We start from the raw sequence: 23677 nt of genomic DNA on the forward strand, positions 1-23677 counted from the left end.
TGCCAGGAGGTGACGTCAGCATGGTATTGAATAACCCGGCTAGAGCTTCTTCCCACTGCTGGGGAAACTTAACCCTATCCTAGCTGAACCAGGACACATACCTTGTACTTTCTAAAAAATTAACTGTCTCAGAGGCTGAGATTCACCCTGCTTAACTTCAGATTCCATTTAGGCTGTTATTTTGTACTGAAAGATAATACTTACCAACACCCCACCCCCCACTAAAAGAGGAAACAGGTTCCTAACATAGATGTCCAAATTTGGAGGGATGAATCTAGACCAGATGGAATACATGCACTTAGAAAGGAATTACCAGTGTGGAAAACATAGGCATGATTCGTGTCAAAATAGAATATGGTGTGATAAGTGCAATTGTTGTACCCTGTGTGGATCTGAAATGATTTGTGATCACTATAACCTATATCATAATGCTTGAATCAAATTGAGAATATGTAAGAATAAAATATAGACAAGTGTGCTTCTCGCTTGGAACAATGTAACTGCTTCTTAGAAAACCCCGCCTAGAGCTGATATAACTGCTGCTTAGAAAAGCCCGCCAAAAGATGAGATCATGAGACTTTCAAAAGATCCAATAGAAGAAAAGCGCGCCAAGAGACAAAGACCTCGAGACTTTCAAAGGACCCAATGGGAGGAGGACACATACCCCAGCAACTCAAATGACCCAATGGAAGAAGAGCAGGACGACTATCTGGCAAAAGGAGATTGGTCAAGACACTGCTTTCAGAACTCGGTGTGCATTGTGGCAGAGCCAAGAGAGGCTCTCCGCGCACCCAGCGCTGCTTTGCTTATTGCTTCTCAGCCTAAATTGATTGAACTCAAATAAAATTGTATGCTTTTTATAAAAATCGGATTCCAGTCATTTATAACACCAGGACATCACTTTATCTTTGGCATTTTCTATCTATAAGGTTACAAATCTGAGTAAAGGCAGTTTGGTACTCAAGCAAACGAGCAGTTTAGGTCTAAATTAAGATCTGTGGGTATAGACAAATAAAAAGAAATGAGAGAGTCTGGTTTAGTTTCTCTATGACACCAGGCATAAGTTCACTCTTCACTTTATGGATTCTTCATGGTTAAATTTATTGGAACTATTTGCAAGTACAATATTATCAATTCACACTACTCATAACTACTCTCCTTGTTATTTCATATACATCAAATATACAGAGGCTATTCCATTGTCTGTATACATCTTACTACCCAAGCAAAACAAGAAAACAGTTGAGTGAGCACAGTATAAAATCAGGATGTAAAATAAGGCAAGCACGACATAAGCATTAGGCTTAGTAGTCTTTCATTAGAAAAATAGATTTTGCTGCAAGTTTCCTCTGAAACTTTTAACAAACATATTGCAGAAGAGAAAAATGAACTTAGCTACAGTAAACAAATTATTTCCTTCAAGGCACTGTTACATAACTTTCAATGTCAATTTGAAAATAATTCAGGAAGTCAGTTGATGGAAATATTACCCTAATAATAAAGAACAAAAATCTTTCTTCGGTTAAATAAAAGGCTGAATGGAAAAACAAGTGTGATGAAGTCTTTGTATGGAAGAAAAACAATCATTCTGGCTAAGGTGGAACGAACACTACAAGTTTGAAGTCATATAAAATTCAACTACAAAAATGAACTCAGTTATCAACAGTAAATTTAGACAACTTGAAGAGTTTCATTTTCTCATGAAGAATTGTTTCATGCAATATATGGCATAATAAAGTAACAAGACTGCAAAACTATTTAAAATCAGTGGAGAAAAATTTTCCAAGTATGTAACTTCTGACTCTTATGAAACATATCACTTGGCTTTGTATTTTCACCTGTGCAAGTACTTAGCAATGGCAGATTGTTTTCAACCACTGTACAGAACTTCCTACGCAAACACCCTGAATGGCACAGCTATGAAAGTGTTTTCTCCTGAAGATTTGCACTCCATCTTCCCTGGTCATATCATCTCAGCACCCGCTGTCTGTCCCTCAGGACCCCTTTGGAATACTGGCAGGTCCTTCCCACATCCCTACAACCATTCTCAACTGGTTTCTTCCTCAATCCTTGCGCCTTCCTACTTTTGGGGAGCTCCCAACTAGAACTGCAACATGATGTGGCTAATTGTGGTCAGCCTGCACATGCTGGGTAGCTCAACGCTTAAGAGGACCACTCAACTGAAAAACTCCCCCCACAATGAAAACACTGATCAGTTTCTTCGTAATTTTAATTGCTCAGTAGTCAGCACTGAAAAGTTTTGAGGGCAAATTTAAGGTCAGACTGTAAAACTCACTTTCTTTGGCTGAAAAACAGAGGCACGTGGATGCTGATTTCAGTATCAACATCAATACTAATGGGTTTTTCCACTCTTCCTCAGGACTGTGTGTCAAACGACCTATAGCTAACCACTGAATTATCTTGGCCCACTACTGAGTAATTCTTAGGTTTCCATCCTAAAGAAATATTCCTACAGTTCTATCTGAGCTCACAGTTTGGAAACTCTTCTAATATTTGTCAATCTTCACTAAGAATTTGGTCTCACAGCTGCTTCTGTCTACTTTGGACCTATGGAAAGGAGGAATTTGCAGTGACCAGTTTGAAACAATAGGAAAGAGCCCTTCAGGATTCTTTTGCAGACTTTAATCTTCCTCTAAGAAACTGATAAGACTTTTGTTGGTATAGAAAGCAGCAACATATCACCTTTTGCAAGAAAACAAAGATTTGATCTTGGAAGACGAGATCTGCCAAACCAATATAATAGTTAGACTGCCTACCCATAGAAACCAATTATTATAGATTAATGTTTATTATTAAAACTATTTTTGTGGATCCTTACACTTAGCTGTAACTGCTGTTTGAAGAAGTATCCTCAGAACTGTTTTGGCTCTCATTTGGTATCTCTTGGCTTGAATGAGGTAAAAAATATCATTGCCTACAGTTCTGTTTTTTTAAAGTTGCCATATTTTTGTTCTATTTAAGGCTATGTTTGCATAATAAAACAGATACACAAAGCAACTGCAGTAGGAGTGTTTTGAACATTTACAACATGCATTTTTCAAAAATATACATTTCTAGATTTCCAGAGTTTCTTATGTGATATCTGTACTAAAAAAGTAGGGTTTATGCCTTTGAAGTTATGACTGTTAATTATGCCAATTTAATACTTATCATTTAATATTATTTATTATTCCCCTCTGTAGGGGAACCCAAGAAAGTTTGAACCTAGGCAGACATACAAGGAAAGGAATAAAACCACCTACCAAGATGAAAAACCTACTTTCCAACCTAAACCCCAAACTCTTTTCAGGCTTGGCAAGCAGAACATGCTAGAGGTAGGTCAAGACAAAACAACAGTTAAAGAAGCCAATATGACCGAATTGTAATACAGTCCTCATAGGAGAAACACATCATAGATCTAACAATCCATGCTTAATCCAAGTTCTCCAGTTTCTGACTGCCTTCAGTGTGGCCCTTGTTTGCTAACACCAAAAAAAAGTATCCATTCATGTAACTCACCCATGTTGGCCAAGACTTCATACCGTAATTTCAAGATCAGGCAGGAATGCTCAGTGAAGGTGGAAGTAAGTTGTTACCATTTCCGATTAAAAGGTGGGCTTTTTTCCAGATAGTACCTGGCCTCCTTTTTGTTGCAAAAATATATTAATTCTGCTTTATTCAGAATCTAATTCTTAGATCTATAAGTTTACTTATTTTACTACTGAATTTCCTACCAAAAAAAAAATCTATTTTCTACAAATAATAAAATGGTATGTTTCAAACAATTAATATACAGAAGTAAATTTTTAAACTGCAAACATTTACTTGCTACAACAAAAATGGTGTTATATCAGTGATAAATTCATATAAAAACCTGTAATTGCATTCTGGTTTTCATAGTGCATAGAAACACCAAGGCAAAATACAATAAACACAGTATCTTAGTAAGGGAAATCTTTATCAGTCTTCAGCTCTTACAGTCAATCACTTAATGCTTATAACTTCCCATTTTTTTTTATTTGGACTTTAACTTGCAGTTGTTAAACCTGCAAAATAAACTATAAAAACCAAAAAAGCATAGATCAGACTGGATTTTGCCCCCCACCTCCAACAAAACAGCCAATACTAGGATTTGAAAATATCAGAAAGCCATAAGAACAGTAAAACAGAAAAATAAAGGAAGGAAATTAAATCTATTTTTCTGTATTCCTTTATCTACGTTCAAAGAGAAATGACCAGCATGAGGAATGCTATTTAGATGTTTCTTCCTTTTGCTTCCCTAGGCAGTTTGCAAATGCTGCCTGTTTTTTCCTTACATTTTTGCTGAGAGAAGAAATTCTTTTGAAGACTTTACTTTCCTCTTTCTTAAAATGGAAGTTTTATTTTTCTTTTGCATTAGCAAGTAAGGCAACTAATGCAATCAACAGTTTTTCTATTAGCTACACATTTTTCAATTGCTGAATGCATAATATAACTAAATGGTACATTTAAATTATGACAACTAGCTCTTCTAAGGCAATATCATAAGTCCTTGTTACACTGCTGTTATTTTACATATAAGAGAACTAGTGGTATTCATGTTGCTTTATCCTATTACCCTGAAAATTTTAGCTGCTCAAGATGACCTCTGTGCTCTGAGAGGTGTTTAAGCAACAATACAGTATGCTCAAGTAGTAAAACTACTAACTAGACAAGATATGATAAGAACCATATGGGTATACTTGTGAAGTTTGTGTTCTGTATAAACTCCAAGTTCAAAACTGGTTTTGCAGCCCTCAGATCCTGCAGTAATTTGTGCAAGTGTAAGGAATTACTTCAGTTATATTCTGGTATGGTACTGTATCCCTTTTGCTTCTTTCATGTACTCTGAAATACTGCTGAAATCTGATCCCTACAGTATTTAAGTGTTTAGCCTATCTATACAGTATAGTAGCACAGACATATGGCAGGACATTTCAAGAAAATTCTTAAGTATTCAGAATATACCTATATTTCTTTCTCATTTAAATTAAGCTAAAAAAAGTTAAAATGAAGACATATTACTGTTCAGAGTAAATTGCAAAACTGTTAATGTTTCAGTTAAATCATGATAAAGACTTCCCTTTGATAATTTCTTTGGTAAAAATAGCTGTGTCACATTTGCTTCATTGGCTAGTAAAAGGCATTTTCTTTGGTGGAAATACTTTTTTGATCTTGCAAGTCCAGCTTTATAACACTTAGATAATAGGCCCATCCTATATTACCTGTTTGTTCAGTGAATGCAAGGTTATTTCCAATTTAGGACATAAAAATCAAACAGACCAGTCACAGAACAACAGAAAGCCTGACCACATAAAAAACATCTTTTAGTAGCAAAATGACAAACAATGTTACAGACAAAGGTCTAAATGCAGTACATCAGAATACATTATCATCTGTATAAAATAAGCAGTTTCACAGTTATTTCAAAAGCATCTTCTCATAAGTGTAGAGGAGTTTACGTGGAAGCATAGTGGATGTTTAAAATGCATAGCTGCATACATCTTCTGTAGCTTTGTGATGATTTCCACTTCTGTTGCCTTAAATCTCCTGAATTAAAAGAGAATAAATACATTTCCTTAAAACACATATTCTACTATTTTGCTGCTTAATATTTTCCATTATTTGTCTGAAAATAAACTTCAATCCAGTTTACATTTTACAATTTTTTCGAATGGTCCGATTTGCAAATCTGAACTTAGTGATTCACTGAGTGTCATGTGCCAAGAGGACTTTACAAGAATGAGACCTTAGGTCTAATATGGGATAAATCCTCAGGAACCTAAGTCACAGCAATCAACAAGTACAATAACATGCAGGAAACAGAAGAAACAATATACTCTTGGAAAGTATTTGTTCTTGATTGTTTTCTGATTTGTTATTCTCTTTATGTGAACTTTACCTGATACCTCTTCTTTCTGTTCTTTAAAACACATGGTATGGAAACAATTCTCCTTCAGGTAGATGGCTTGTGATGAGGAAAAACAGTACCAGCAGTGACATGAATGCAAAGTCACTCACACCTCCCATCTTGACATGAGATTGGGGTGACAGATGCAGAGGGTGAGTATGCAAGGGGATGCAAGGGGAAATAGCTAGTGTGTAGGACTGGTTCTCAACTGACAAGACCATCCTCTGCCCAACATTTCCAGCTGGCATAAGAGGAAGCAGCCCGTAATTAGACTGTAAAGAGGGCAGAGAACAAGGAAGTTTATTATATAGCTCTCACAGGGCTACATGTCGTCTGCTTCCTTCTTCTACCACTAATCCTTTCAGTCACCACCTATTAAGCTCTGTCTTCTTTCCTAGAGGCCTATAATCCCTTGTTTCACATCTTTGGTACTGTCACATTCCCCACTTGTTATTACACTTGCGTCCTTCCTTCATAAACTCACTCGACACCCAAAATACAGTCTGAAAGAGCAGGATTTTGGATACATCAGAAATTCCTATGCACCTCAGCACCTACTCAGGCATTCACAGAAAGGTTTCATCATCAGGAGTTGAGCAATCAAGCAGGTTAATTTGGGTCCTATTTTAAGGACTGCATGGGTGAACAGAACTATTAAACCACACTGATGACAACATTTGAGTTAAAAGGACTCACTTTCTTGCTGATATTACATCATGAATGATTATATATTGTTTTATCTAAACAATGGTTCTATTACTATGTTGTTCTTACACTGAAAAAAGATTGTGATGGCACAGTGGATTTGTTTGTTAGGCTGCTCAAGCAAAAAGTAAACTCTGGTCTGTTTCATCTTTTTCTTACCTTTTTAGGAACCAGATTAAATTTTCCTGTGCCTAGCACTGCTGTTTTCCAGACCATTGCTTTCTTCTGATTTACTGTAAGAAAGAAAGGTTGAATTCCAAAACTCAACTTTTAAGTATAGGATTAGCACAGTCATTCCAGGACCACAACCCAACCAGAGTACTTATAAAATGTGTTTGATTTTCTCTTTTAGCATGTAACATTATAAGAAAAAAGAAGATTAAACAAAATTTAAGCAACCAAAATACTGACTTTTGAAATCTTTCAGCCAAGAAGTCTTTCAGCTCAACTCAATCCCCCTCAAAAATTCCACAGAGTTCTGGGCAGAAGTTATCACAGTGCTATTATTCCTGGAAATGACTGCCATACTATCATTTCATTCAGTGTATAGAATTTGTATATAAAGTGAATGCTCAAATAATATACAAGCAATATACAGCTCAACATCCTCAGAGCATGGGCTAAAACACTCATACGATTGCTCCTTCCGGCATACCTACAAGTAGCTATATGGTGTTGGTCACAGTCAAGACTTGAATTAACAATTATCTTGCTAAACAATTCTGTTTCTGAATCACTAGCCTCCCACCTAATACCTTGTTGGCTGAGACATTTTAATTATAGTCTCATCAGCCAAGTTCAGCTGTATTAGTCATCACTTGACATAACAGACCAGAAACGTTCCTTTGGAGCCATTCTCCCTGGTACACAAATCTATCTTCTGAACAGCCAGTAGCTGAAATAACTTTCAGTTATTAAAATCAGGCAAGAAGTACATGGTTTAACAGATTTTTCCTCATATGTGTTTATCTAAGAATTTCAAAGTAAGGACCAAGCAGCTGATCAAAACCACATCCCACATCTCATCAAGTATTAAATCATTTGAGTGCACTACACTGCATTACAATCCTACTGCAATACAGTTTCAGCATGTTTATAAGAAGCAGGGCTGTGCAACAAGGGCAATTATTCAATTTTCAACCCAAGACATATCCCCAAACACTAAGGAGTATAATAGCATACTATACCTCCAAGACATATCCCCACTTTATACTATAATTGAATTACAGCTTTAAAGCTGTTTAGATAAGGGGAAAAGCACTAAAATATCTTTTCAGCTAGCACTGGAAAAAGGAATAGGAAAGTGAATACAACACAGGGAAACAAAGGTCACTGCAGCAAGAAATTCAAAGAAGGAAAAACAGCATTACTCAGACAAAAAAGGAGGGGAGAAGAGACTGAGGGGAAGAAAAATGGAGTAGATTGCACACATCTAAAAAGATGAACTGCTAGGCTGCATCTTAGAAGGGAAGGTAACAGGACAAAGTGACTGGCCTTCAAAGCATGGGAGAGAAGCATAGCTTATTTTAGCAAGCTTTTAGAAATGTATCATCCTAAGGCAGAGGGGAGCCAGCACCGGAGCACCAGCCCTCAAGCAGTAGAACAGCAACAGAAGTGCCTACACCTGCTCCTCCAGCTCCAGCAGTGCAGCCACTCCTGTGCCCAGGGAGCTCAAGCCATCAGCACAGTGAGAGGTCCCCCAAGAAAGTTACCACCAAAATGGCCAACACCACCAGCTCCCAACACCCCAGAAACCACAGGCTTACCTAGGACAATTAGGGCTTTGACAACATGCAAGTGAGAGAAATGTATGTTAATACAGACAAATAAAATACATATGAGAAAAATTTGAAGGCCTCTTTTGTAAAATTTCCACCTGCAAGTGGTTTTCCTTACAGCCTTTTAGAATGAGTTTATAACGAGGACACGTGGTGCTCTCAAAAAAGTGAAGTATCTTCCAAACACCAAAATTAAGTGTCAGGTAGAAAACAGCACTCTGCACACTGGAATTAAGTAGTCATAAGGAAAGGAATAAACTGTACTTTCACATTCATCGTTACCCCTTACCAGTTCGGTCAACAACAAGGTATAATTTTATACAACACACTAATATGCAAAAGAGTAAATATTTAAAGTATACAAATTCTTTACTTACAGTTGCTCAATTTGGTCAAATTCTTTTTCAGCTTCTGTGTAACAGAAAGAAGACTACATAAGGTCTCTATTTAACAAACACTAGAAAAGTTCTGTTTAATTATATTATTTACTCCATGTTTAAGCAAAACAAACTTATTTTTTCATTTTATTAGTTTTCTTAAATTTGCAAATCAAATTATTTCATTCCTCTATTTAATGGAACTACCTGCAAATTTGTCAAAAAGCCTACTTTGATCAAGTTTTATAACATGATATATATTGAAATCAGATATTTAGAACATATACAAGATAGAGAAAAATACACGTATGCATATACGTGTAATACACACACGTACACAAATTTTATATGTATCACATGTTTCATCTTGCAGATCTATTTCAGCTCACCTATGTGTGCCTTAAGTTCAGTAACCAATGTTAGTGCATTCTGTTTTAATGTGTTTTTCCTCTTGATCAATTTCTTGACATCAAGTTTCTCCCATCAAGATTAACAGTTGCTTCCATTCCTAAGCATTCTCCAAAAAAGGTATAGCCTCTAAAGTCCTTCTTGTAAGGAAAAAAATAAGGACTGTATCAAACCCTTTATGGGAAAGTATTGCTTATTGAAAACACCTTATAACTGAATTCAAGACTCACAGAAGAGATTTAAAAATCTAAAATACAGTTTTCTAGAAGAATGTATTTTATCAGAAAAAATACAGATGTGAAAAATCACAGTAAACTTCATACGTGGAGTGCTATGGGTCATACCTTTCTACCTTTGGCTTCAATTTCAACGGAAAGCTAGAAAAGACTGAAAAATTACTTACCTGCACTCTTCTCTTTCTTTTTTGAATACATCTCATAAAGGAAAATAATAGTTACTAAAATAACAACTTCAGCCACAATTGCTAGAAAGGGTTTGAGAGGCACCATGAAGGACAGAACTTTAAGCTTCAGCTTTCCTTTACTTTTTCCCAATTCAAAAGCAGCTTCACACCAATATACACCATTGTCTTCTTTGGTGAGCTTCAGTATCTTCATATGGGTTACATTGGCAGATATTCTATGAATTACATACTTGTTTGCCAGCAAAGTGTCATTAATGGCAATCTGAAAATTAAAAATACAAGTCTTATTAATGCAATGAGAAAGTGTTTAATCAAATTATTTATATTATCAACAGACACGTTTATATAGAGAGATGTAAAATGAATTAAGAACAAGTGGCATTTGTGAAGCATGTTCAGTTTACCTCCAAAGGAAGGATTTATCCTAGCTGGCCACCCTGGTTCTCTTTACATTCAGTGGAAAAAAATATGCACTTTTAGTGAGCAAGTTGTCTGACTTGTTTTAGTCTAAGACCAGATAAAAGGTACCCTTGACTATTGACTCTCCACTCCAAGGCAGTCTCAGTTTTCAGGATCTAATGTCCAGGTTTCATCAAGGCACAAAGCATACAGCTTTCAACAAAGTTGAACTGGGAATGCTGCTTCACTGGGAAATATGTTGGTAGTCTCACAAGTCAGTGCTACAGGAGTATAGAGGAGACAGATCTATTTACTTCCTCTCAGTTGACAGTGCTTTCCACAGAAAAGGGCTAGAACAAAGTGACTATGCTTCCAAGGCTAAGGGGGATCCTGAAAGGCGGGTATGTGAAGAAGGGAAACTGCTGAGCAAGATTCTCCTCACAGTGTTTAAGGCAAGAGCTGAAGTGATTTGAGCTCCTTCAGAGTCAAGTGGCACAGCAGTCTCCAGAACGGGATGACCTCCTTCAGGTCCAGTGCCCCAGAGAAGTCATACAGGTTGGGAAATACAGAATTACTCTCCACCTGGAGGAGGAAGAAAAGGGACATGCTCCTGTTCTTCCTCAAGCATCCAATACCCTACATGTCTTTAAAAGAGTGTCCTGTTATAAGATTTTTTTTTTTTTTGGTATCAAGTAGTAAGATTTGAGAAATATAACCATCACTAACATTACTAAAACAAGTATCTCAAGACTCGCCTAATTTGTTTTACTCTGATCTGGGCTGTAAGAGTATGTATGGCGGGGACTTTCTGGAAAAGAGACATCATACAAATAAGAACAAAAACTGCATCCCTGTAAGAATTAATACTTCTAAATACCACATATTTTTTCCATGTACAGAGATTTACATTAACTTTAAAGGAAATGCAATTTGTAGAGCCAACAGTGAAAAATCAATATATTTTACAAAGTGTCTGTACTTGTTTTTGCCACATTGTTTTGCTTGGCCAACAGATGGAAACCTTACCTGTTCACTTCCATTGGTCATATACCAGGTCCAAGCTATGGGAGTATAGCCAAAACTTTTACAAATCATTACAGCTGTATCTCCTTCATAACTGACGATGGGTTTTTCTTTTCCTTCAATTTTCGGTACTAAAAAGAAGTAGGAAAAGTTCATCAAGTGAGAGCTACAGGTTTTAATTACAGTATTACAAAAAGATAAAACCTATTTAGATATATATTTATAGACTATTCACTTCCTTTTCCCTTAAAAAAAACTTCTTAAAACTTCTTTTGTAATTAAGACAAAACCACAGATTGAGGGAGATTTGTAGTTACAAATATTTTCTGAGCTGAAGTAATGACTTGCGTGCATGCCAATAAAAAGGACTTTGGGTCCAATCTTGTTAAGGACAGAACATGGTCACAAGAAATAAGACATAGAAATTTATAACTTTAGAGCTACTTGTCTCAGTCATTGTAAGTGCAGATGCCCCACAGCCTTCCAAAAGTAAAAGCCCAAAAAAGGCTGTTGAATATATTGCAGCATCCCACAGATAGAGCTGAGTATATACATCATGTATTTCCCCTGCCTCCTTCTCCTCTTCTTTATTAGACTGTTTACCAGCATGTTTTCCTCAGATCCATCTATTTTAAGTTTTACTTCAAGTTTCATTGCTCTATCTTGTAATTAAAGATCCAGTACATCTTTTAAATTATACTGGTCACAGTAGACCAAACAGGCCAAGAATTTGCTTTCAGGAGTTATGATGGAACAATTTGGTATAAACATAAGAAAAACAAAAGCAGGTTGAAAAAAAATTGGAACATGTGAAAACAAAAACCCTTATACCCAGCACTACAGGTTTATGTAGTAGCCAAAAAAATTTAGGCATGCTGATCAGTAGCAAAGCACAGCTATAGGCATACCAGCAACACATGTGAACACATTTGCCATGATTAAGGACATGAATATCCATCATGAGTTCTGGGATCTGGCTCTAACAGAATGGGTAACAGAATCCTGAATGCATGCAAGGAAATAATATGCTTTGTCCCAGGTATTTTTGCAAGTAGATCACCCAGAATTTGGTGACAAAACACTGCTACTGCACAGAAAAAAACCTGCTGAAGAGATAAACAGACAGATGATTGCACCAGCATTTATACCAGTCAGATTTCCACACTGGTTTAAAGACCAGAGTTGTTTCACAGTGCATGTACCTGGACAGCTGCTTCAGGATCCCTGAACAAAGGGCAAACACAAATTAATCTGTTCTACCCTTTAATATCACTATTAGAAGACTTCACACCATTTAAAAATACCCATGAATAATCTCCATGTTTAATAATTTGAACTTCCTACAAGCATCCCATTGTTTTCTGCAGACCTGGGTAAAAGCTTAACTCCTCAAAATCTGCAGGGTTATGCCATGCCAGAATATGGGGGATTAGGAGGAGGGGTGACACATCCAATAAAGCCTAACTGCCTAGTGGAAAAGCTACTGCAGTTAGTTACAGCAATGATGACTTTAGCCACTGAGCCTATACCAATGCATTACTCATCTTTCAGTTTGAGAATTGTTCTCTCTGCATTATTGACTAGAAGATTCAAGGACTCCTCTTTCTCATTTCCTTCACTCTTGCATTAATCTTAAAAAGCGTCAAGCCAGTACTTTTTATGGCATCAGAAGAGGCAGCATTCAACCATTGTGAAGCAATTCTCCCTCCTTCTTGTAATAAATCAACCACTCCTATGCACTGTTCTGGAAAAGATGACTTCCCTATTGAGTCATTCCTGCCCTTACTGAAATAGTTACTGTACGCTTTCAAAAGAATAGGGTGTCCTTTGACTTTTTTGAATCTAAACAGACTTGGGTAGCCATTCAACTAAACCTTACCCACATGTAGACAAAAAACATAATCATTTTTAGAGATTAAAAGGTCTGAATAAACTACAATTTTCTCTGTCTTCAGTCTTGCAAGCTCATCTCCCCTGGTTGAAGGTTGGAAAGCAGGTATCAACATCACTGTTCAAGATTTGAACATACACATCTCCTCAAGTCATATGACCAGATATCCCACTGCACAAAGGCAGCTCACAGCACTGGGAATTACAAAGCCCTGCTGGTTAGTTCAGCTGAGATCAGGGTAGTTATTTGAAGACGTAAGGTTTTTAAGGAGCCTGTTTTCAGGTTGAATCTTTCATATATATCGCAGTCTGTGGAACTTCCACAGATCAAAACTTTGCCATGCTCTTCATAACATTCAAATGGTGGTTACCAGATGGTGATTACCAGAGTTTCTGGGCTGTTGTGCCAGCGATGATTCTCACACTGCTATCCCAGTGGAAGTAAGGGATGGAGACATGCAGCACAACAAAGATGCAAGGGATGTTGATGGATCAGTATGTGTGGTAACACCTGTGAAAGGTCAGGCCGGACTTAGGACGTCAAAATGTGAAAAGGTGCTGGGTACATCAGTCCATCTGAAGTGCATGTATACCAATGCACACAGCATGGATAACAAACAGGAGGAGCTTGAAGCCACGATGAAACAGGAAAATTATGATGTAGTGGCTATTACAGAAACATGGTGGGAAGTCTGCCATGACTGGAGTGTGCCAGCTGATGGCTACAAGCTCTTTAGGAGGGATAGACAAGGAAGGAGAGGCGGTGGGGTGGTGCTGTATGTTAGGGACTGTTATGATTGCTTTGAGTACAAGTGTAGTGAAGACAGAGTAGAGTGTCTTCGCGTTAGAATCAGGGGGAAAGACAACAGGGCAGATGTTGTAGTAGGAGTCTACTATAGGCCACCCAACCAGGACAGAGAGGTATATGAAATAATCTATAGGCACTTAAGAGAAATCTCATGATCGCTTGCCCTTGTTCTTGTGGCAGACTTTAACTTCCCAGACATCTGCTGGAAATACAACACAGCAGAGCGGGACCAGTCCCGGAGATTCCTGGAATGTGTGGGAAACTACTTCCTCACGCAGCTGGTGAGTGAACCGACCAGAGAAGGTGTCCTGCTGGATCTCCTCTTTGTGAGCAGAGAAGGACTGGTGGATGACCATGAAATAATAGTTCTCTATTCTTAAAGAGGTCAGGAGAGGGGGCAGCAGAACTGACATCCTGGACTTCTAAAGAGCTGACTTTGTCTTGTTTAGGCACCTGCTTGACAGAATCCCTTGGGAGATGATCCTGAAGGATATAGGGGTCCAGGAAGGCTGGGCACTCTCTAAGAAGAAAGTCTTAATGGCTCAGGAGCAGGCTGTGCCCAGGTGTTCTAAGAGAAGCCAGTGACAGAGAAGACCACCCTGGCTAAACAGGGAGCTTTGACTGCAACTCAGGGAGAAAAGGGGAGTTTACAGCCTTTGGAAGAAGGGACTAGCAAGTCACAGTGATTACAAAGATGCTGTGAGGCTATGCAGGGTGGAAATCAGGAGGTCTAACGCCCAGCTGGAAATTAATCTGGCTTCAGCAGTCAAAGATAACAAGAAATGTTTCTATGTCAACAGCAAAAGAAAGACCAGGGAGAGCCTCCATCCCCTGCTAGATGCAGGAGGAAACATAAGTGATGAGGAAAAGGCTGAGGTGCTTAATGCCTTCATTGCCTCAGTCTTTAATAGCAAGACTAGTTGTACTGAGGGAATCCAGCCTCCTCAGGCAGAAGACAGACTGAGAGAACGACCCCCCTACATTCCAGGAGGAGATAGTCAGTGACCTACTGCATCACATAGACACACACAAGTCTATGGGACCAGATGGGATACACCTGAGGGTGCTGAAGGAGCTGGCTGGGGTGCTTGCCAAGCCACTTTCCATCATTTACCAGCAGTCCTGGCTGACCGGGGAGGTCCCGACAGATTGGAAATTGGCCAGTGTGACACCCATATATAAGAAGGGTCAGAAGGATGATGCGGGAAATTACAGGCCTGTCAGCTTGACTTCGGTGCCCAGGAAGCTGATGGAGCAGCTCATCATGAGTACCATCATACAACACATGCAGGACAACCATTATGAAAGGCAGGTCCTGCTTGACAAACCTGATCTCCTTCTACAACAGGGCGACCTGCTTATTGGGTGAGGAAAAGGCTGTGGATGTTGTCTACCTTGACTTCAGTAAGGCCTTTGACACCATTTCCCACAGCATTCTCCTGGTGAAACTGGCTGCTCGTGGCTTGCATGGGCACACGCTTTGCTGGGTAAAAAACTGGCTGGATGACCAGGCCCAAAGAGTTGTGGTGAACAGAGTTAAATCCAGTTGGCAGCCGGTCACGAGTGGTGTCCCCCAGGGCTCAGTTTTGGGGCCACTCCTGTTTAACATCTTTATTGATGATCTAGACGAGGGGATCAAGTGCACCCTCAGAAAGTTTGCAGATGACACCAAGTTGGGTGGCAGTGTTGATCTGCTCAAGGGTAGGGAGTCTCTGCAGAGAGATCTGGACAGGCTGGAGCGATGGGCTAAGGCCAACTGTAGGAGTTTCAGTAAGACCAAATGCCGGGTGCTGCACTTGGGCCACAACAACCCCCAGCAGCGCTACAGGCTTGGGGAGCAGTGGCTGGAGAGCTGCCAGTCAGAGAGGGACCTGGGGGTGTTGATTGACAGCCCGCTGAACATGAGCCAGCAGTGTGCCCAGGTGGCCAAGAAGGCCAATGGCATCCTGGCTTGTATCAGCAGCAGCATGGCCAGCAGAGACAGGGAAGTGATCTTACCCCTGGACTCAGCACTGGTGAGGCCGCACCTTGATTCCTGTGTTCAGTTTTTTCAGTTCAGCTCACTACAAAAAGGACACTGAATTACTCGAGCGTGTCCAGAGAAGGGCAACGAAGATGGTGAAGGGTCTGGAGCACATGTCGTACGAGGAGCAGCTGAGGGAATTGGGGTTGTTTAGTCTGGAGAACAGGAGGCTGAGGGGAGACCTCATCGCCCTCTACAACTACCTGAAAGGAGGTTGCAGAGAGCTGGGGATGAGTCTCTTCAACCAAGTAACAAGCAACAGGACAAGAGGTAATGGCCTCAAGTTGCACCTCAAGGGAACATTGAGACTGGATATTAAGAAGTATTTCTTTACAGAACAGGTTGTTAGGCATTGGAATGGGCTGCCCAGGGAGGTGGTGGAGTCCCCATCCCTGGAGGTGTTTAAGAGTTGGCTTGACATAGCTCTTAGGGATATGGTGTAGTTGAGAATGATCAGTGTTTGGTTAATTGTTGGACTGGATGATATTCAAGGTCTTTTCCAACCTTAATGATTCTGTGGGAATAGAGAAGGGAATAGCTCTCATTACAGATGAAGGTTCTCAACAGCTTGTATTTGTTTCATTTCCACGTCTTCCATTCAACTGGATTTCACCTACTACAGTCAGGGTCAACATTACTGGAGAAGACAATACAGAACAGAAGAAAGGGCACTCATACTACCCAGTGAGGCACACTAACCCTGAATATAACTGCTCTTATTATATGGAATGAAAGGTGCACTAAAGCAATAATTTGGTGTTTCAGAAATACAACTGAATTTGTTCAAAAACCTGCCTCCATTCTACCAATCACTGTTCCTCTTGTAACACCAAATCTCAGGCCAAACTTTGAAGTCATTGGCTCTGCTTTTTTGAAGAATTTATCTGAGACACCATCCTTTCCTCCGACCCCCCAGAAAGTGATTCGTATTCATTCCTGCTGTAGGGAAGAAGAGGTAAGGAGAAACCAGTTATTCATTGTGGCAGGTGCATCCACCCAATGAAAGCAGAGCTTCTTGGCTGCTGAAGTGCAGCAGCTCCTGGCTGCCTTTGTTCTCAGGGCTTCACGGTAATTGGAGCCTTTGGCCAATGGAAGCCGCTATTGACTACAGATCAGATTCAGCCTGGGTATAAATGGAGTCCCCTGGGGAGCCATTTTGCGCTTGTCCCCTGGAGCAGCATGCTGCGGCCGGCCAAGGACTCTCCCCTTGGGTCAGGACGCTGCCCAAGGAAACTCCTTGAGGGGCCTTGGGTCAGGATGCTGCCCTGAGCAGGTCCGAGGTTGAGAGCCCTCAGTTGTCAGGTGAGTGAAAGCGTTTTGGGTTGCTGTTAAACCCTAGGGAGTGGGGCTTTGTTCTGCGTTTTGGGTTGCCCTTAAGCCCTAGAAAGTTGTTTTGTTCTCCTCTCACAGACATTCGAACCTGTAATTTATGGAGAGCTAGTTAACTGTGTTAATAAATTTAATTTTTGGTGGTTGGTGGTTTGAGAGCCTTTGTAACACTCGTTTAGGAAAAGAGTAGGCTTATATGCTCTTTTGGTTGTTAGCAAGTTTTGTTAAAAAGGCTGGTTTTGCTTCAAAATTCTTCTTCCCTCCATGCTACAGAAATGCCACTGATAGTGATTCTCACTTAGCTTGACCATGTTAGTCACTGCTTATCAAATTAAGTTGCAATTCCCACACTAGCCAGAAACCACATTAATACAGTTTTTCAATGGTCAAGTGAAGCAAAAATTTAAAACAAAATTAAAATTAAATACAATTACCTTGTAAATGAAATATAGCGCTGATTTCTTCTTCACCTTTCACAGTACAACTGTAACTTCCCAGCTTACTGTTATCCGAGATCCTCAATCTTAAAAAAAAAGTTTCACCAATTTGCTTTTTTTGCTTGTATTTGTTTTTGTCCTACAACTATCACTGACTGCTAACTAGCATTCTAAAGAAACCAGAAGAGATTAAGAGTAGAGCAGAGACATCCATTGCTGAAACACTAGGATTTGGGTTTAGTGCAATGTAGAAACAGCATGACATTTTTCAAAAAAGAGCACAAGCACACCTGGGAACATAAACATCATTTTCACCCTTGTTTCTCATAGAAAGCCAAACATCTTTAAGCAGTATGATCTACAGGTTACCGAATTAGACATGGGTTCACCATGCAAACTATATAGCATATCATATGTAGGACTTGAGATTATTTAAATAGTTTGCTCTTTCTAAAGCCAGTCAGTCAATGGCTAACATATCTTCAACACAGAACAGTTTTAAAGAGTTGCCATCTAACAAAGCCCAGCATCTTCTCTGCTGGCAAACTATACATTTCACAAGCACTTTGAAAAAGATTTACATGGTTGTCTTTGTGTATATCGAGAGGCAAAAAAAGTACATTTTCATCACATTTTGTAACATTTTGATGTTAGAAACTAAAGCTATATAGAAATCAACCAGAGACAACCTGGTTAAAATTATCCCATTTACAGATTTTTAGAAGTCCAACGGTAAATTGTATCAAATGAAGAAAAATTTCTACATAAGTCTCTGTAGAGGTGTGAAAGAGTTAAAACCTTTAAAACAATCCAAACACCTTTACTGTAAAGCTAATTTGTTCTCTCTTTTGCTAATTATGAAGAAAAAAAATGGCCATTGATGTTTTTCAGACTTCTACAAAGCAGCACTGAGGTGGAAAAGAGAACATGGATAAAGAAACAGGTATTTTAGCCATCTCAGACTGAGGTTACTACTTCACTTACTGAACAGAATTACTGGACCTGAAAGAACTGTGTCCTTATTCTTGTCTTGAAAAAACCTTGCTTCTCCAGCACTACAGGAAGAAGAGGAGCTCTTCTCTCCAGGCTCAAGGCAACTGCAACCTTTCTCCTCTCCTCCAGCTTCAATATGTCGATTACAGGCATATATTAGTCACATTTAGCTCTTTTCAAATATATACATAACTAGTGTTGAGCAGCGTATATGCATGTGATAAATCATTAGAGCCTGCAAATCAAACTGTAAAGAATGCTACTTACTGGATACTCCAGCTGGTTTCAGTTTTATTGATGTGTCTGACTGTTTCATTTCCCCTCTTCCAAGTCACTTGAAGACTTTTCAAATGAGAATATTTATTGTCCAATCTGCATGAAAGCTCAATTCTAGTTCCACGGTCCAAAGTGATATTTTTTTCCACAGAAGTACCAGAAACACCTGAAAGTTTAAGAAATTGTTTACGAAAAATATTTCTTCATTCTGGAGGAAGAAGAGATTCAAAGATTGTGTTTAAAATATGCGGGATTACAAGTGGATACATTGCGCTGCTGTTATATTTTTCAGGGTAAAACAACTGCAAAATCAGACAATCAGTGTTTGACAGTAATTTTCTTAAGCCATAACTGCGTTATGATACACATCCATTACAAAAATGACACAGTCACTCCATTCTGTAGGTAAACTTCCTAGCAGGCTCTAATACAAAAACACAGATATTCAGTTCACTGAAAGCAAGACAGTCTTACACTTCTACATAATTTAACTCTAACCAAAACATATTAAGTACTTAGCTCTAACCAGGGGGAACAATGTCTGCTCTCAGTTTAAAGTTCCCTTTTGATTTCACATTAGGTATTATAAAAGCAGGATTTATTGCATTAAAATATTAGTAAGTATATAAAGATTTATATTAATATCAGAAAGAGTTAGACTTGTAAATATCTATAAGCATAGAAGTTTTAGCCAGCTGCAGATTTTTATGATACTGTAAGATAATAGGTAATGTCCTGTTGCTAGTGGATTTTATCAACTTCACAACTTTGACATCATTGGATCTGGCCTGCCATGCTACAGCTACTCAACTTGAAACTAAATCATCTTCAAACCCATTTATGGCTGCCTTCACCTTCCTAGTGGCAAGCCAGTAGAAGTACAATGTGAAAACATTTCATTATAGTAGAAAAAACTGACACTTTTTTGCTTTTAACAAGCTTCATAAGCATAAAATGAGTGTCTCTAAAAAGTAGGTTTCAACAGCAAATATCTTCTGTGATCCATACAAACAGGCTTTTAAAAATAAACCACCTCTGACTTTGTACCCGACAGCACTGACATTTTATTTCATAATTGGCCTTTTCTTTCATGCCTTCTAGATACAGCTGTGGTTAGTCCATCTGAACACTCCATGCAAATTTATTCCAGGCCTCACCTCAATCATAGACCTATCATGTAGTACTTGATGATCAAAGAAGTGCAACTGTATTTCACAGCTCACATTCTGAGAGAAAAGGCAGTTTTAAGGTACGACTCACTGACTTAGCAACACAAGTCATACCTAAGAAGCGGCAAAATCTGGCTGAAGTGGAAGCACCAGATATCCCCACAGAATATTTGAACTTCACTGGGTCTGGCAGAGACATTTACAGCCTGCAGAACAGCATGCCCAGAACTCTTAAGTCACAGTCAAAATATTACAGATCTATTGAACTGGAGTTAGAGGGGAACACCTCAATCTTTCATAGCAGAGCAAAGTCAGTTACCGCAACTTATTTATTAGAGCCATTACACTCAATAAGTGAGCCAAGCATAACTCACCTTGTTGAAGTTTATGATCAAAGTGATTTTACAAATGCAATTGTTTTCCCAACAGCAAAAGTTCTATAGTCAGATTAGTTACACTGGCAAAAGATAGAATCTGTATCTTTTGAGATTTTAAAAATCCACACTTAAATTAATGGAACATGAAAACCCTACGCTGTTGAAGATTAACCGCTAGCAAGACTGATATGAGGCATCTCTGTACCAAGAGTACATGTACCAGAAAAAGAAATAGACCCTACCTTAAGTTTCCCACTAGAAGAAAACACAGCATAAATACTGTCCAATTACATCCTTAAAATACCATACCAGTACTTTGCAAAGGAGTTCTAACTGATATCGTCCAATTGAGAGGTTATAGTTAATCAGTTTTTCCAGTTGTCCTAGAAATTAGTTATAAATTATTATGTGGCAACTGGGAACTTCACATCTACTTCAGGAAGAGGCTTATCTTGCCTTTTCTCCACACTTTAACTCCTGTAATGTTGCAAAGCTGACCAACACCTGCTGGTTAACAAGAACTCTAGCTTAGTTGGTCTCTCCAAGCAGATTCACTAGTGCAAAGAAACTGTCACTTACAGTTGATTTGGGGGAACAGATTGCTATGAGTTGTTTTCACTTGTGATTTTAATAAAAAAAAATCTCATTCCAACTGCAAAATAGCCATTAGAACACAATGCTCAATAGCATGAACTTATTCATCTTTGCTTTTACTGAGCTCATCACATGCTCACAGCGAGCATCTTAACTTTACCAAGAAGTTGCCATCCTAGATACTTCTACAACTCATACAAACTCATTGTGTATAATCTTAGGCATTCAACATTCAACAAATAACACTCACCAGGTAGGAGTACCTCATACTCCACAAAAGTGGCATCAGACACATTCCCTCCACTTGCCTGCTTGAACACTTTTGTTGCAAGATCTGGACCTAACAAAGTTGGGGGGGAAGCAAAGTGATATATTATGATCCTATAAAGGTCATCACACAGAGTGTCAATGTGGTATTGCAATTGTTTTTCGTAGTAATCTTAGTGGAAAAAAGGACCTTGCCAAACGCTGACTACTATGGAGATCCTTTCATATACCTTATGTGTTAACAGCCAGAATCTTAAAGCAGCAGTATTGTGTCGTCACTATTATAGTAGTTATGTCATTTTAGAAGATAGTTTCTAGCTTTGATATAACAATATATAATTGTAATTGTGAATGTCCATACTCTAAAGAGGTCATAACTATCTACTTCAGTCTGATTCAAAGAGTCACGTTAGCTTACAGGTGGATCCTAAAACTGTATAGGACTACATCAGTGTTTAAGTAGAGCTTGGAAAAGTAGTAAGCTTTAGGAAAACAAAAAAGAATAAACAGAAGGACAAAACACTGCCATTACCAAAGCTACTACAATTTAACAACACAGCCAGAAAGCCAGAGGTAGACTATCTAATCTAGATGCAACTCTAATGAATAGAGAGGCAAGAATGCCCTGTGCTCCACTGGAACATGGTCACTTCTCCACAAAACTCCTGTTATACTGCAGGCAATACCCTTCTACACACAAAGAATATCAATATTGACCATCATCTGACTGACTACAATACAATCCTTCCCTTCTGTGAGGTAAAACTACATTTAAAGGGTTTAACATGGCCAGCAAAATCCTTTTCTGTACTGCTATGGGTAACATATTATTCAGAGACTACCTCTATAAAGCTCTACAAAGCTTGGTACAGCTGTCAGGCAGGCAACTGTAAGCATAAACAGTCTGTTCCACCACTGTACTTGTTCTCAAGCTCTGTGCATTTCAAGAATAGAGCAAGAAAGCCAATTAACAAGCTACAGCTTTAACAATGGATGTTACCCAGCTATGGACACATCACCCACATCTACACACATCATTACTTCACTACTATGGTACTATCTGCATACAAGGTCCTAGTAACCTGAAGCACACTATAGGAGAAGACATTAGAAATTATGCTTCAAGGAAAGGTCTATTCAATAGTTACAGCAATTTTTTCAGTTTCCACAGTTACTTTCTATACAGCTTTAAACATCAAATTGTTTGTCTTAATTAATCAGCATAAATCCTCCATAACAGCTTAACTAAAAAATATAAAGGTAAAACCTTAGGTAACCGAAATTTAACAATTTAAGTGGAAGACAGCATGTAGATTGCTTTTACCAGGTCTAGAGATATTATGCCCAAGTGTCAAATGATCTGAAGGGCTCCCCTGAGTTTGCTGGTTGACAGTTTGTGTAGCCATCATGTGCTCTGAAAGGTAAAAAAACAAACCTGTTACAGAAAGTTAATTTTTTTTTTCAATTTAGTGGTTAGAAAAAGAAAGATATTTCCACCACCCACCACCACTATATATATAATACACGAAATGTTTTAAGCCACATGTTTTACATGCTAGCAAAGTAATTTTATTGTTATTTTATAATGCATTTCAGAAACACATAAACAGTAATTACAAAGTGAATCTGCTTTATCATACAGCACTATAGGAGAAAACCATTCTAGTTTTTGTAGAAGAATATTTGTAGAAGGAATTCTCTCCTGTCCATGGATTGAAAACTTTCCCATTCACAGTTGGGAAAACAGAAATTGGGCTACAGCATCAGTCTTCTCACCAAGAGAAGCACTGGGTGGCAGAGTTGATCACTGAGCAGTAGAAATAGTATCTCTGAAGGCCTAGATCTTCTCAGAATTACTCCTCTTTTCCTGCACAAAATACTGAACTTTGAAGTTCTTAAACACATGCCTCTCAGCTACAGTTGAGAGAATCTGGCTGTACTGAAGGAGGTCCCTGCTACTGGTTTAACCTCTAAAGGTCTCTGAGGAAGCATAAGCTGAGGTACCACATGCCTTCCAAGTTACTGGCCCATTCTATAAAGCAGTGGTTATTTTATGAACATGTTAGCTCACAACACAAGGAATGCTTTGCCATTGGCAATCAGCCTTTTGCCTGGCTTGTTCCATCTGCACTGTCATACCTTCCGTTATCCTTCAACCTGTTTAAGTAACAATAAACCTGTATATTAAGGTGGACAACGTGAAAGAACAGAGCTTCAGGCTAGTTTTGGTGGTTGTTGACAGTAGACTGGTCAATCTTAACTACTAGTCCAAAATGGCTTTTTAAGCAAAAAAGTTAAAGCTGTTTCCGAGCACTAGACAGTAAGTCTTATTCCTCTAGACAAGAGCATAAGCAAGCCTTGATCTCCACCTAATGGAAAAACAAACTAGTCCAAGTGTTTACCCCTGAAATCTCATGTGAAGGCTGAAAGAGTTCTGGAGAATCTTCCTGTGTGTGCAATCACCTTGACAG

The 23677-nt window shown here is 38.7% G+C and overlaps 1 protein-coding gene across 4 annotated transcripts in view; it reads right to left on the minus strand.

The window, feature by feature from the left end:
* Positions 1 to 1076: 1076 nt before the first annotated feature.
* EMB (embigin) overlaps positions 1077 to 23677 on the minus strand; it is a 29011-nt gene continuing 6410 nt past the window's right edge. For 2 of the 4 annotated variants that reach the window (XM_074812802.1, XM_074812804.1), the window contains 9 exons: positions 22531 to 22620; positions 21190 to 21279; positions 18791 to 18965; positions 17528 to 17616; positions 11047 to 11174; positions 9601 to 9883; positions 8790 to 8823; positions 6794 to 6867; positions 1077 to 5568 (listed from right to left, as the gene is read on the minus strand). In XM_074812802.1, coding sequence (XP_074668903.1) covers positions 6810 to 6867; positions 8790 to 8823; positions 9601 to 9883; positions 11047 to 11174; positions 17528 to 17616; positions 18791 to 18965; positions 21190 to 21279; positions 22531 to 22620 — 947 coding nt within the window. In that variant the 3' untranslated portion in view covers positions 1077 to 5568; positions 6794 to 6809. Of the gene's footprint in view, positions 5569 to 6793; positions 6868 to 8789; positions 8824 to 9178; positions 9884 to 11046; positions 11175 to 17527; positions 17617 to 18790; positions 18966 to 21189; positions 21280 to 22530; positions 22621 to 23677 lie in introns of those variants that run through there. The other 2 variants (XM_074812805.1, XR_012621673.1) reach the window with 2 other exon arrangements.

Source organism: Strix aluco, chromosome Z (genome assembly GCF_031877795.1).
Source record: "Strix aluco isolate bStrAlu1 chromosome Z, bStrAlu1.hap1, whole genome shotgun sequence".
NCBI lineage: Eukaryota > Metazoa > Chordata > Aves > Strigiformes > Strigidae > Strix > Strix aluco.